Source organism: Oryctolagus cuniculus, chromosome 9 (assembly GCF_964237555.1).
Source record: "Oryctolagus cuniculus chromosome 9, mOryCun1.1, whole genome shotgun sequence".
In the NCBI taxonomy this organism is placed as follows: Eukaryota; Metazoa; Chordata; class Mammalia; order Lagomorpha; family Leporidae; genus Oryctolagus; species Oryctolagus cuniculus.
In genome coordinates, this window is record NC_091440.1 from 3,636,534 (window position 1) to 3,649,621 (window position 13,088).

The 13,088-nt window shown below is 50.7% G+C and overlaps 1 protein-coding gene across 7 annotated transcripts in view; it reads right to left on the bottom strand.

The window, feature by feature from the left end:
• Positions 1–13,088, bottom strand: part of MYO16 (myosin XVI) — a 697,134-nt gene that overhangs the window by 287,899 nt on the left and 396,147 nt on the right. For all 7 annotated transcript variants that reach the window (XM_070048580.1, XM_051849982.2, XM_051849978.2 and 4 more), the window contains one exon: positions 11,932–12,049. In XM_070048580.1, coding sequence (XP_069904681.1) covers positions 11,932–12,049 — 118 coding nt within the window. The remainder of the gene's footprint in view (positions 1–11,931; positions 12,050–13,088) is intronic.

Genomic DNA, 13,088 nt, shown 5'->3' on the forward strand with positions numbered 1-13,088 from the left:
TCTCCTTTTTCTTTTCTTTTCTTTTTTTTTTGACAGGCAGAGTGGACAGTGAGAGAGAGACAAAGAGAAAGGTCTTCTTTTTCTGTTGGTTCACCCCCCAAGTGGCCGCTATGGCCGGCGTGTTGCAGCCAGCGCGCTGCACTGATCCAAAGCCAGGAGCCAGGTGCTTCTCCTGGTCTCCCATGGGGTGCAGGGCCCAAGCACCTGGGCCATCCTCCACTGCACTCCCTGGCCACAGCAGAGAGCTGGCCTGGAAGAGGAGCAACCGGGACAGAATCTGGCGCCCCAACCGGGTCTAGAACCTGGGGTGCCGGTGCCGCAGGCGGAGGATTAGCCTAGCGAGCCGCGGCGCCGGCCTCCTTTTTCTTCTTAAACAATTTTTTTGCTGAAAGCCTGTTCTGGTTAATATGAATTACATTCATTCTGAATTAATTTACTACTAAAGAGGATAATTTTTTAACACAATTCATCTCTTCCATTTTTTTTCCAAGTCTCCAGGTGAGAGAGCATGGGAGCTAGAGGCCCGTGAGATTCTGCTGCTGCTGTTCTTGGAGACAAGGGACCACACTCCCTCGTCCCAGCCCACACACTCCCTCGGGCTGGAAGCAGAGCTCAGAGTGACCAGAACCGCACAGCATGCGGTGACGCCCAAGCCTGCCACCTAGATTCAAAGTCGGGGTAATTATTAACGGCCCTGGCTATCTCCTTCCCAGCAGTGCCAAGTGCTGTGCATGAGAGGATGCTGATGAGTAGGGTTCTAAAGGGAAACCCTGAAGGAGCTGGGAGGTGGGAGCAAGCACGAGCAGCCAGAAACTCAGGCTGTCGGCCCCTTCGGTCTTCCAGAGCTTGTCGTCCTGTCTGAAGCAAAACTGTAATAATGAGAGAAAACAGGGGTTTCGGGATGAAACGTGCGTCCCTACATGAAAGCAAACTTCTTGCCAACTGATTTTCTTTTACTTAGGGCTTGCATGGTTTCAATTTTTATAATTTTATTTATTATCTTTGTAAAATTTTTATTTGATTTACTTGAAAGGCAGAGAAACACACACACACACACACACACACAGAGCTAGATTGAGAATGAGAGAGCAAGCGGGACAGAGAGAGAGACAGACTGAGAGAGGGCGAGAGAGAGTGGGTGAGCTTCCATTGACTTGCTCACTCCTCTAATGCCTGCCACGGCAGTGACTGGGCCAGGCTGACATCTGGAGATGGGAACTCTACGCGGGAGGCAGGGACCCAAGTGCTTGAGCCGTCGCCTGATGCCTTGCGGAGCGTGCGCCAGCAGGGCGTGTGAGCAGAAGCAGTGTTGGCACCTGAATTCAGACACTCCATACAGGACGTGTGTGTCCCCGCTGCACCCAATGCATACCCAAGACTCAGGTATTTGAAAAGCTCTTTAGGTCAGAAGTATTTCTCACTGGAAATACATTTGTAAAGCTCTACAATTATCTATACATGAAGCAGGTTTTGGTATGATAAAGATCTGTGTTGGTGGACTGTGTGTAAGATCATATGCAATAAACTATTTCATAGAACTATAATACTTTTTGCTCATAATGAAAGAAAGTGGAATAAATTTCTCCCTCATTGAAGAATGAAATATTCTTGCCTGTGCTCTTCCAATGACTTCCAGGAACGCCAACACGTACTCCCTCCCTGCCTTACCCGAGTGGTTACACGCGCAGCAGTGACGACCTCTCCCCAGGGAGACCCGCCCGCCACGCCTCCAGTGAGCCAGCATGCAAAGCCACACCATCATCAACCAATACCGCCCAGAGTCCTCTGTCTCCTGTGCGTTTCTGTTTACTTCCTTTTTCATGACCATTAGCACTAGGGGTGGGAAATCTGTCTCAACTGGTGGCAACGCAGGGGGTCCTCCTCCATCTGACGTGGTCAATGTCCACACACAATGTCCACACGACTTCACTTTCATGGCCGACGCTGTATTCTCCTCTGATGCTCTCTCAGCCAATCAGGGCCGTCGGCCACGGTGCACTCAGGCCCCTGTCACTCACCTCCTTGGTGTGCTCTTTGTCCTACTCAGAGGTGGCCATGTTCAACCAAGTCTAACAATCAGATGGAGAAAGAGGTGACTTCTAAAGCTGCTTATTACCGAGCAAATGAAACAGCTGAAAGGAACACGGGCGAGCGTGGAGTGTGGTCACTTAGTTTTTCTATGTGACCTTCACTGGCCTCAGAACTCAGTGGCCAGGCTGGGATCCTAGCCAGGGTCTCGGCCACCCCAGCAGCTGTCCCACAGGAGGGTGGCTTTGTGATGGTCCGGAAAAGCAGGTGACTCCTGAGCAAGTCAGAATGACAAAGGGCAAGCTGAGACTGTCCTGATCACATACGTGTGGCGATTTATAATGGAAATGTTTAGCTTGCAATGAAGGGAGATGGTACATTAGTCTACTTTTCCTGCGTATGTTCTCTAGGGAGTTCCGAGTGTACAACCATTTGCCTACAGCAGGCAGGGAATGACAAGGGAAGACAGTGACCACAACACAGAGTCACCTCTCTGCCACTGATTCCCTGAGGACTTGCAGGCTGAACCAGACTCCTCTGTGCACGCCAGTCCCAGGCAGAAGGTCGTGTGTGGCTAAAGCCACGTAGTCACTGGCAAAGTCTTCCTAATGTGAGTGGAGTCATAAAGTTCATGGAAAGTCACTTTATCTAGCCCCATTTTCCCCAAAGCTCAGCATTTCAGTTCTTTTCTTGAACTTTCTGTGGGGTGACAGCACAGGTTTTGTCAATCAGCCAGTGCTCAGGGAGGCTGGCCCCACACACCGGGGACCCCAAGGTGAGCTTACAGTGACACAAATACCCAGATGGGGAGGAACACTGGCTAGGAAGCCAGACTGGAAGGTTCTTTATTCCTTCAATTTCCCCCCAAATTAGAAGCAATGCTCACTTCTTGGAGCTGAGCCTGTATTTTCCTGTTGTAAGCTGTGGCTGCATCCCTGATGGGAGAATTGCATTTAATTATGGAAGGATAATTAAAAGTAATAGTACAGGAAGCACACAGCATCCATCAATCTTCAACCTTAGAATTAGTACAATAACGCACTCTGCTCAACAAATATAACGACTCTTGTATGAATGTCGATAATTTATGGAAGTCTCATCTATCACAAAGTGTAAAATCAAACATAACCTACATTTATTTGAACTAGTTTTATCTGATTAACTATTTCAGCTAACATTTACAGTTAAGAAGTTTTTGCATTGGTGAAACACATGGGTATATGTAAAGCTGTATAAATTATCTTTTATTTTTTCTTTCAAAAAAGGAATCTTTGATAGAGATGAAATTATTCAAAAGCATCCATTTGCTTGTAGCTCCTTTACAATTTCAATGTCTATCTTTTGCATAGTGATGATATCCATCCTTTGGTCTCCCCTTAATCTCTCTCGTAGGTTGAGCTGTGTCTCAGAAAAAGGTTTGTTCACACCTTCGGTCTCAGTACCTGTGAGCACGAGCCTACTTGAAAATCGGTTCCCTGCAGGTACAGTCAAGTGAGACAAAGTCGTCCTGGAGTAGGGCGGGTCCTACGCCATCGTCACCCACTCTTGAAGAGGACAGGTGCAGAGAGAAGGCTGGGTGTCAGTAGAGGCAGGGGCAGGTGAGGCGTCCCCAAGTCGAGGAGCTTAGTACAGGCGGAAGCCCCCCCGGGGCAGGAGCAGGGAGGAGGATCCTCTTTGCAGACATCAGAGGAGTCAAGGGCGCATGGCTCGGCACACAGCCGAATTCCAGGCTTCTTGCCTCTGGAGCTCTGGGGCCGTAACTCTCTGGAAATCTACGCCATTGAGGTTGTGCGGGCCCTGCACACTGATGCAGATGCACAGTGGTTGACTCTGTGCCCACAGGGAGCGGGGACAAGTTGCTGTCCCCACGTCACTGGGCTGCCTGTGAGGTGGCTCGGCGGCAGTGGACAGAGCACTTCCTGCCTGTACTTGGAGATCACTGGGTCCAGCTCCTCCCAGCACTCTGAGGTCTTCTCCTGCCTCCTGCTTGCACACTCAGGGCCTCCACGTGGAAACACACACAGGGAACCAGAGGCTGCATGATGGCAAGCTCACCTGATCAAGGGAAGCACCCACCAGGTCTTTGTAGCAGGTGAGATAAGTCCTTACCCTCGAGACTCTGCATGATGAACTTGCCGTATTTCCAAGTCTTCCTCTACATCGTCAACAGGTTCCGTTGCATCAGTACTAACACTCTCCTGATCCACATCCTCTGAACACATTCCTTGGAAACAAAGGTCTGAGCTCCCGGGCTGAGCCCTGCCGGGCACTGGGTCCTCTCACCCTCTGTTCTGGGCTGACTTCTAAGGGTTCTCCTATCAGTAGCACTGGCACTTGTCTTTCTCATTCCCAACACACACAAAAGCAATCCCCAAACCCTCTGGCCACAGCAGGAGGCCATCCAACAAATGCAGGCAATGGGGACTGAGTTAGGGTGTTCATTAGGACAGGAAGAAGAGAAATGCAGCGTGGAGAGCGAGGGAAGGCAGAGGATGGCTGCATCAGTGCCTGCGCTGCCTTTAAGAGAATACACTGCCGGACTGCGGCTCTCTAGGCTAATCCTCCACCTAGCGGCACCAGCACACCGGGTTCTAGTCCCGGTCGGGGCGCCAGATTCTGTCCTGATTGCCCCTCTTCCAGGCCAGCTCTCTGCTGTGGCCCAGGAGTGCAGTGGAGGATGGCCCAAGTGCTTGGGCCCTGCACCCCATGGGAGACCAGGAGAAGCACCTGGCTCCTGCCTTCGGATCAGTGTGCTGTACTGGCTGCAGCGCACCGGCCGCGGCGGCCATTGGAGGGTGAACCAACAGCAAAGGAAGACCTTCCTCTCTGTCTCTCTCTCTCTCTCTCTCTCTCTCACTGTCCACCCTGCCTGTAAAAAAAAAAGAGAGAGAGAGAGAGAGAATACACTAAGTCACGCACAACGCCGACTTTACATGGAATCGGTGCTCGCAGTTCCTTGAGGATCCACGGGGCATTTTAGGAGCCCGAGTGGCTTGAGGCTCACGGAGGCCCAGCGTGCTTGGCCAGGTGCCTGTGGATCTGACGGTGCTGCAGGTGCGTGAGGCTGCGTGTTAACAGACAAGTGTGCACTGCGGATCATCCAGCTCTGCTAGTTATTTTTCTAAATTAACATCCCTGCGGGAGAGGACATGCTAGACTCCACGGAGGACAAAGAGAACTAAGCATGCTCACACCTCCAGCAGCCAGTGACGCTGATCCCTGCAGGAGGAGGACCAGGGGCTGAGAAAGCAAAACGTCTCACTGGTCACACCCAGATAACCTGCGTGTTCTTGGTGCCAACTGCACGTACACACAAGGGTCCATTTTACTTGAGGTTGAGCTAAGGTAGAGTTCACAAACAGAGTTTGGAAGCCACCTGGGGATCCTGGTGAAACCCAGCGTCTCACTCAGCTGGGGCCTGGAGGGGCCTGGCATTCAGCATTCCTAAGGAGCACGTCCATTAGGCCGGCAGTGCTTGTCCTTGGACTGTGCATTTCACAGGCGAGGAGCTGAACCCACAGCCTCCTACTCCTGGGGAACTTGCTACGCACTTAAGCACAGTCTTCAAAAAGCTCATGGAAAATCAAATTATAAAAAAAACTATGTGTACATTAAATTTTCTTTGCAAGAAAATAAGTTCATACCGACTTGGTATAACAAGCCTAAGCAGGACTTAACTTGAGGCACTAAGAAAGATCAGACATCAGTTTGGAAACAGCCCCATCACAGCAGCATGGGCTCTGTTAAACTGAAGCAGGCGCAAGCGACAGGAAGCTTGGGTGAATAATGGTGGCACCACTTAAGGTTTATGAAAAGCTGGTGGGGGCAACGCACCCAAGGAATCAGCATTGACAGATGGACAGTCCTATTAAGAGCGGATGAGATGATGGAGGTGCAGCCCACAGTACAAGACCATCCACATCCACTAGTGAGGAAACAGTCATCCCTTTGTGCCCTAACTGAAGAGGACCAACAATTAACAGCAGATAAAACAGCCAGGACCGTAAGTGTCTCATCTCGCATGTCTTACACAATCCTGGCTGAAAAATTCAAATGGAGCAAACTTTCTGCTTGATGGGTGTCAATTTCTGCACCCAGATCAGCTGCAGACAAGCAGCATCAACATTTTCTTCAAGGAACTGTACCAGGAGACCAACACAGCTTTACCAGTACAATCCAGACGAAAAGGTACAAGCAAAGCCACGGCTACAAAGAGGTGGACGTGCTGCAAAGGAGAAGCCACCTTGCAACGGTAATGACAACAGTTTTCTGGGAAGCCTTGTTGACTTTCTGGGAAGCCAAAACAAAACAAAACAAAACAAAAAACCCAGTAAACCTGCTTCTTACAAGAGTGTCTTGAGGAAGTCAGCCAAGGCTTTGGCAGAAAGATGCCCAGGAAAGCATCGCAGAGAGCCCTTCCCCACCATGACAGTTCCCACTGACTGCTCACATGAGACAAGGGCAGTGTGGGAGTTTTCACCAGAAAATCTCCAGGCATCCACTTTACAGTCCTAATTTGGCCCCTTACGAGCTCTCTTTTTGTTTCCTAATCTTAAAAACAACTCTTCAAGTAAGGGGTAGCACTGTGGTGCAGTGGGTTAGGCAGTTGCCAGTGATGCTGACAACCCATATGAGCGCCAGTTTGAGTCCTGGCTGCTCCACTTCCAACCCAGCTCCCTGCTAATGCTCTTGGGAAAGCAGTGGAGGACGGCCTGGGGGCCCGGGCCCCTGCTTCCCTCTCATGTAAGGAAGGATTGGAGTTCCAGGCTGCAGGCTTCAGTCTGGCCCATTTCCAGTCATTGCAGCCATCTGGGAAGTGAACCAGTGAGTGGAAACTCTCCTTCACTCTCCCCCCTTTCTCTCTCTCACACTCACTCTGCCTTTCAAGTAAATAAATAAATCTAAAAAGATTTTTTTTTTTGAAAGGCAGAGTCACAGAGAGGCAGAGGCCGAGAGAGCGAGAGAGAGAGAGAGAGAGAGAGTCAGTTAGTTAGTTCTTCCACCCGCTGGTTCATTCAACAGAAGGCTGCAATGGTTGCAGAAGTACCGATCTGAAGCCAGGAGCCAGGAGCTTCTTCCAGTCTCCAACACGGGGGCAGGGTCCCAAGGTCTTAGGCCACCTTCTTCTGCTTTCCCAGGCAATAGCAGAGAGCTGGATCGGAAGTGGAGTGGCCAGGACTTGAACTGGTGCCCATATGGGATGCCGGCACTGCAGGTGGCAGCTTTACCTGCTACGCCATAGCGCTGAGCCCATAAATGAATCTTTAAAAAAAATCCTTTAAGCTGTCAGGCAGATACTTACACAAGTGACTAGGGAGGGGTCACAAGACCCTCCTCCGAGGGTGAAACCAAGGACCCTGCTGTATCCCAGGGCCCACCCAAGATTCTCACTTTGCAGTTCACTTGTGGTGAGAGTGTTCTGATAAAACAGGAACTCAGCCAAACCAGGATTAGTTTATGGCACGTGGGCAACGAGACCCAGTTTGACACTGGGGTGCCCCTGCTTCACTCAACAGTCATTAGGACATAATTAGTTCGGCAGTTTTGAGCTCTGTCCCTCCCTAGACATTCTGGACGCACACCGGGAAACTGCAAACACAGAGAACTCAAGGCATGAAACTGTCAGATGTCAATCAAAAGTGCCAATTGTGAGAATCACTGCCACATCACCAGTCAACACCCCTCACACGTTAGGGGAAAATCCCCAAACTGGGAAGAGGTTGCTGTGTTCTCTTGACTGGCCCATTCCTCCTTTACTTTAATCAACTTTGCAGGGCTGGTGCAGTGCCAGCATCCCATATGGGCACTGGTTAAAAACCCAGCTGCCCCACTTCTGATCCAGCTCTCTGCTGTGGCCTGGGAAAGCAGCAGAGGATGGTCCAAATCCTTGTAACCCTGCATTCATGTGGGAGACCTGGAGGAAGCTCCTGGCTCCTGGCTTCAGATTGGCCCAGCTCTGGCCATTGTGGCCAATTGGGGAGCAAATCAACAGATGGAAGACCTCTCTCTCTGCCTCCTTCTCTAACTCTGACTTTCAAATAAATAAATATTTAAAAAAATAATAAACTTTGCTCCTCTATCCCTACTTTCATCTCACAGGACTGCAATTCTGCCACTGGCAACAACAGGACACTCATCGTTACCCAGCCAGTCTGTGAAAAAGATTGTGTTACATGGTTAACACCCTCCAATCTGCAGCTCTTTAGGAATGGAACACATGGCTGGAACCATCACCTACAAGGGCATCCTGACCTTGATGGGGCTCATGTTGAGAACTACAGTTTGCATTTCTTAATTCTAATCTTGTGCTTCCATTGTACACAAGCTTTCTGAATCCTCTTTTAGCTATCAGGCCCACAAGGAAAACTGCCCTGGATGGACAAGGCTGGACCACGGCTTCCACAGGGAGAGTCCTCCCCTGAGGGCCCAAGACACCAGACCTGGACATTTCATTTATGAAAGAGTGGATCTTCAGAACTCTTAGTTATACATTTAAAATAGAAAAGGAAAAAAAATGAGAACGTCAGCTTCTAGCTTCAATATCTAAAATGAGCTTTCCTTTCTCCTCTTATGAGCATTGCTGGGTTTCATTTAGTAGAAATTTGATTTTGGCAAACACTTGCTGCAACACACAGCTTGTGCCCAGATTACAATCAACGCTAACATTCATTTCCTGAAGGGAAGACAGGGTAACTTGAAAAAGCCACATGAAACGGAGTTCTTGTGGGGAGCAATCCGGACTAGACTAAGTTACTCGAATTAAGACTTATTCTATGCATCTGCTCTCCCACAATGTGGCGTTGGGAGAGAAGTAAACAGCTTCCGCACAGCTGCCTCCAGTTCAACTGATAAACTGTAGGACTTGCTCCTGATTGGAGGAGAGCAGCGTACTCGGCGTGTGGGCAGCCGAGTTGGGATTGGCGGAGAAGGATATAAGGGAGGAGAGAGACGGCATGCACCGGGAACATCTATGGGGAACATCTGAGGGAACCCGTGCAGCCCCCGAGAGAACCGGCCAGTGGTGTGCCGCTCCCCTGCGGAAGTGGGGAATGCGGCCAGGGGGAACTGCCCTTCCACGGAGGTGGAAGGGATAGTAGCCAACCCGGGAAGAACCAGCAGCAAACCCGGGGAGGGCCGAGCAGACGAAAGAACAGCGCAGGGTCCTGTGTCGTTCCTCCACGAAGAGGGGGAGCGACATAGTGGTGCCGTGACTCGGATAGGAAACCTGACTCGGATAGGAAACCTAGCTCGGATAGGAAACTTAGGACGGATATGAAACCTAGGAGGCAAGAAATGGGAAGAAACGGGAAGAATTGGGAAAATACCGGAGAGAGAGACTAGCAAACAGCCTAGGGAAAAGCCGGACGAAAAGGGTGCCGGAAGAAGCTATTGAAAGCCTAGGCATAGACTCGAAACAGCCTAGGGAAAAGCCGGACGAAAAAGGAGCCGGAAGAAGCTATTGAAAGCCTAGGCATAGACTCGGATACGGACTACGGGGGGAAGCTGGGAGAAATTTCTAAGGTCGAAAGCGAAAGTGAAAGCTAGAACAAACAGACTCGGATGCAGACTGTGGGGAGAGGCCAGGAGAAATGAGGGAGGAGTATTGTTGGAAGAAAGCTTGGGGAAACATACCGGGTAGAGAAAAATGTTAGGGAAATTGAAGCCGCGGGGGGCAGGCCGAGGCGGAAACGAAAGCCACTTTGGGATTCTCAAGTTAGCCCGGGAATAGGGGGCGAAAAGTTGAAACCAGAAGCTGAGACGTAAGCCAGATTGGGATCCGTCTGATTAGCCCGGGGAGCAAAGGACGGGAAGCCAAATCGTGGGGCGGAGACGTACGCTGGGTTGAATTCGCCAGGCTAGCCCGGGGAACTTAGATTGAATCCTAGTGGCGGAGACGCAAGCTACGCTGTGTTACTCGCGAAAGCCGCCGCGTGCAGAGAGAGCACGGGGCGTGAATAGATAGGGAACGCTGGCGTAGGCCGTGGTTCAGACGCGAAAGGGTTAAGCGTGGAGACCGCGGAGCGCGCGAAGCCGGGAAGCCGCGCAAAGCCGGGAAGCTGCGCAGATGAGAGAGGCGCGCGGGCTGAAGCGGCGCAGAGCCGGGAACCCGCCGGCGGGGCGAGGTGCCGGAAAGCTGCGGGGATAAGAGAAACAGAAGTTTAGAAGTAAAAGAGAAATAGGAATGTTGGCAGACAGAAGTAAAATGGGAGAAATAGAAATGCCCGGAGATAGAGAAATAGAGAAAAATAAGGCCTCCCCTCAACATGCCAATTAGGAGGTTTGGATTCGGTCTGCCTGATTTAAGGCGGTAAGCGCCAGCAAAGCTCGACCAGAGTATGAGCCGCAGGTCACCGAAGACAGGCACGAATTAACATCAGTAAGGCCTCCCCACAAAAAGGCAATGAGAAGGCTTGGATTCGGTTTGCCTGATAGGTTTTGTAAACACCTGCAGGCAGTTCTAGCAGAGCAGAGCATGCGCTGCAGGGCACCGAACACAGGCACGCATCAGCGCCTAAAAACCTCCTCACATGGCGAAGAGAGGACCCGGATTCGGTTTTCCTGATTGATAGGACTTGTAAGAGCCTGTGGCAACTCTAGCAAGTAGAGCAGTGTGCCGCGGGACACCGAAGACAGGCGCGTATCAACGCCAAAAAATAAAAAGAAAGGGGGATCTGTGGGGAGCAATCCGGACTAGACTAAGTTACTCGAATTAAGACTTATTCTATGCATCTGCTCTCCCACAATGTGGCGTTGGGAGAGAAGTAAACAGCTTCCGCACAGCTGCCTCCAGTTCAACTGATAAACTGTAGGACTTGCTCCTGATTGGAGGAGAGCAGCGTACTCGGCGTGTGGGCAGCCGAGTTGGGATTGGCGGAGAAGGATATAAGGGAGGAGAGAGACGGCATGCACCGGGAACATCTATGGGGAACATCTGAGGGAACCCGTGCAGCCCCCGAGAGAACCGGCCAGTGGTGTGCCGCTCCCCTGCGGAAGTGGGGAATGCGGCCAGGGGGAACTGCCCTTCCACGGAGGTGGAAGGGATAGTAGCCAACCCGGGAAGAACCAGCAGCAAACCCGGGGAGGGCCGAGCAGACGAAAGAACAGCGCAGGGTCCTGTGTCGTTCCTCCACGAAGAGGGGGAGCGACAGTTCTTTAGAAAATCATTTATAAAGAGCAAATCAATACCTGTGTGCTGGCAACTGCTGTAGATTTTTTAGGCTACACATGTCCCCTATAATTGTGCTTATGCTATTAACTTATGTGGATAATCTGTTTTGATTAGAAAGATGTAGCATCCATGGGGAATTCTCAATTGGTTGAATTTTAAATAAGGATTTTCACAAAATACACAGTAAATATTTAATCTAAATAAGAAACAGATTCCCTTTGGTGTTAGTTTGGGATCATCACAATGCTTGGCTTTGTTTTAATTCGATCATTTAGAACATATTCAGTCCTGTGTAGAAACATTTCAGTGTGTTATGTGCAGGACTCTGTAGACTAACGTTATGATGTATTTATGCACTTGGGTTCCTTTCTGTGTTCAACAAGGATGATCCCATCCAGCTCTTTGGGTTTGGATGCGGTTCCACATTGCACTGTTTACACATAACTGTCATCCTCAACAGGTTCACCTTACGCTGGACGGCATTAAATTGACGCTGCAGGCATGGCACCCCCTGCAGGTCTGGGTGTGGGTCCTCGTCCTCCCGCAGTGAGCACAGCGCAGAAGAGCCCAGGGGTCTCCAAGCACAGCTGGTGAGGATGGTCTTCCTCTTTCCCTCCTGGTCTCCCCGGGGCTTTCCTCCGCCCTTACCTGCTCAGGAGCGAGGAGGCCCTGTCTGGTGGGTCCCAGCACTGCCCTGCCCTCCTCTACGGCATGTCTGCTAACGGGACACTTACCTCCCGTGACGTGCTTCTTCCTCTCACAGAACTGCAGCTCCAGGTACTTGATGAAGCAGCTGGACAGGTCATTCAGTGTCGTCTTTGCGTGTCCGAAGGCTTCCAAGATGCACAGGACCTGTGATGGAGGAGAGGGTGTCAGAGATCTATCTGTTTTTGAAACAAACCAACTGGGGAGGAATAGTCAGCAAAGATGTGGGGAGTATTCTGTACCTGAAAGGTTCTGTATTGAACTACAAGGTTACTGTTTCCCAAAATGCAAACTTGTAGCAGCATCTGTCTCTGCACATGGCTTCAGTATACCATGCCTCACCGCAAGGAAGTGCAACCATTTTCCCAGTGCACTTGCACACGCTTGCACACATGTGAACATGCACATGTACATGCCTGCACACACGGGAGCACACAGGAGCGCACTCACTTGCATACACACAGACATAACAAATGTTATTTGAGACTTTCAGTTTGAATAGAACAGGAAGAGCATTTGCCAGTTTGGAGAGGAAGAACAGAATTAGTGGAAGCAACAGCCAGAATTCCTCTGCGAGTAATAAATCCGCTTGAGGAGAGGAGGGGCAGCACTCGTCCTTTTGAATTTCCTTTCTTTTCCACCCACCGTCTTCCAGCCTGCACCCCTGCTCAGCCTCCCTCTGCGGCACCCTGGCGTCTGACTGGCTGCCCTCTCCACCTTCCAGCTCGAGCTGTGCTGCTGATGGTGACCAAGAGCTATGACAGTCCAGAGAGTCAGAGGTGTCTTCCTTCCTTCCATCCATTTAAAAAATTCATTTTATTTATTTGAAATATAGAGTTACAGAGAGAGGTAGAGCCAAAGAAAGAGAGAGGTCTCCCATCTGCTAATTCACTTCCCAAATGGCCACAACGCCCAGAGCTGAGCTGATCCATAGCCAGGAGCCAGGAGCTTCTTCCGGGTCTCCCACGCAGGTGCAGGGGCCCAAGAACTTGGCATCTTCTACTGCTTTCCCAGGCCACAGCAGAGAGCTGGATCAGAAGTGGAGCAGCCAGGACTAGAACCAGCGCCCATATGGGATGCCGGCGCTGGAGGCCAGGGCTTTAACTGGCTATGCCACAGAATGGGCCCTGGTGTTTTTCTTTCTAGTTAACACTGGGTACAGTTTCTGCAGCAGCCACAAGAGGGA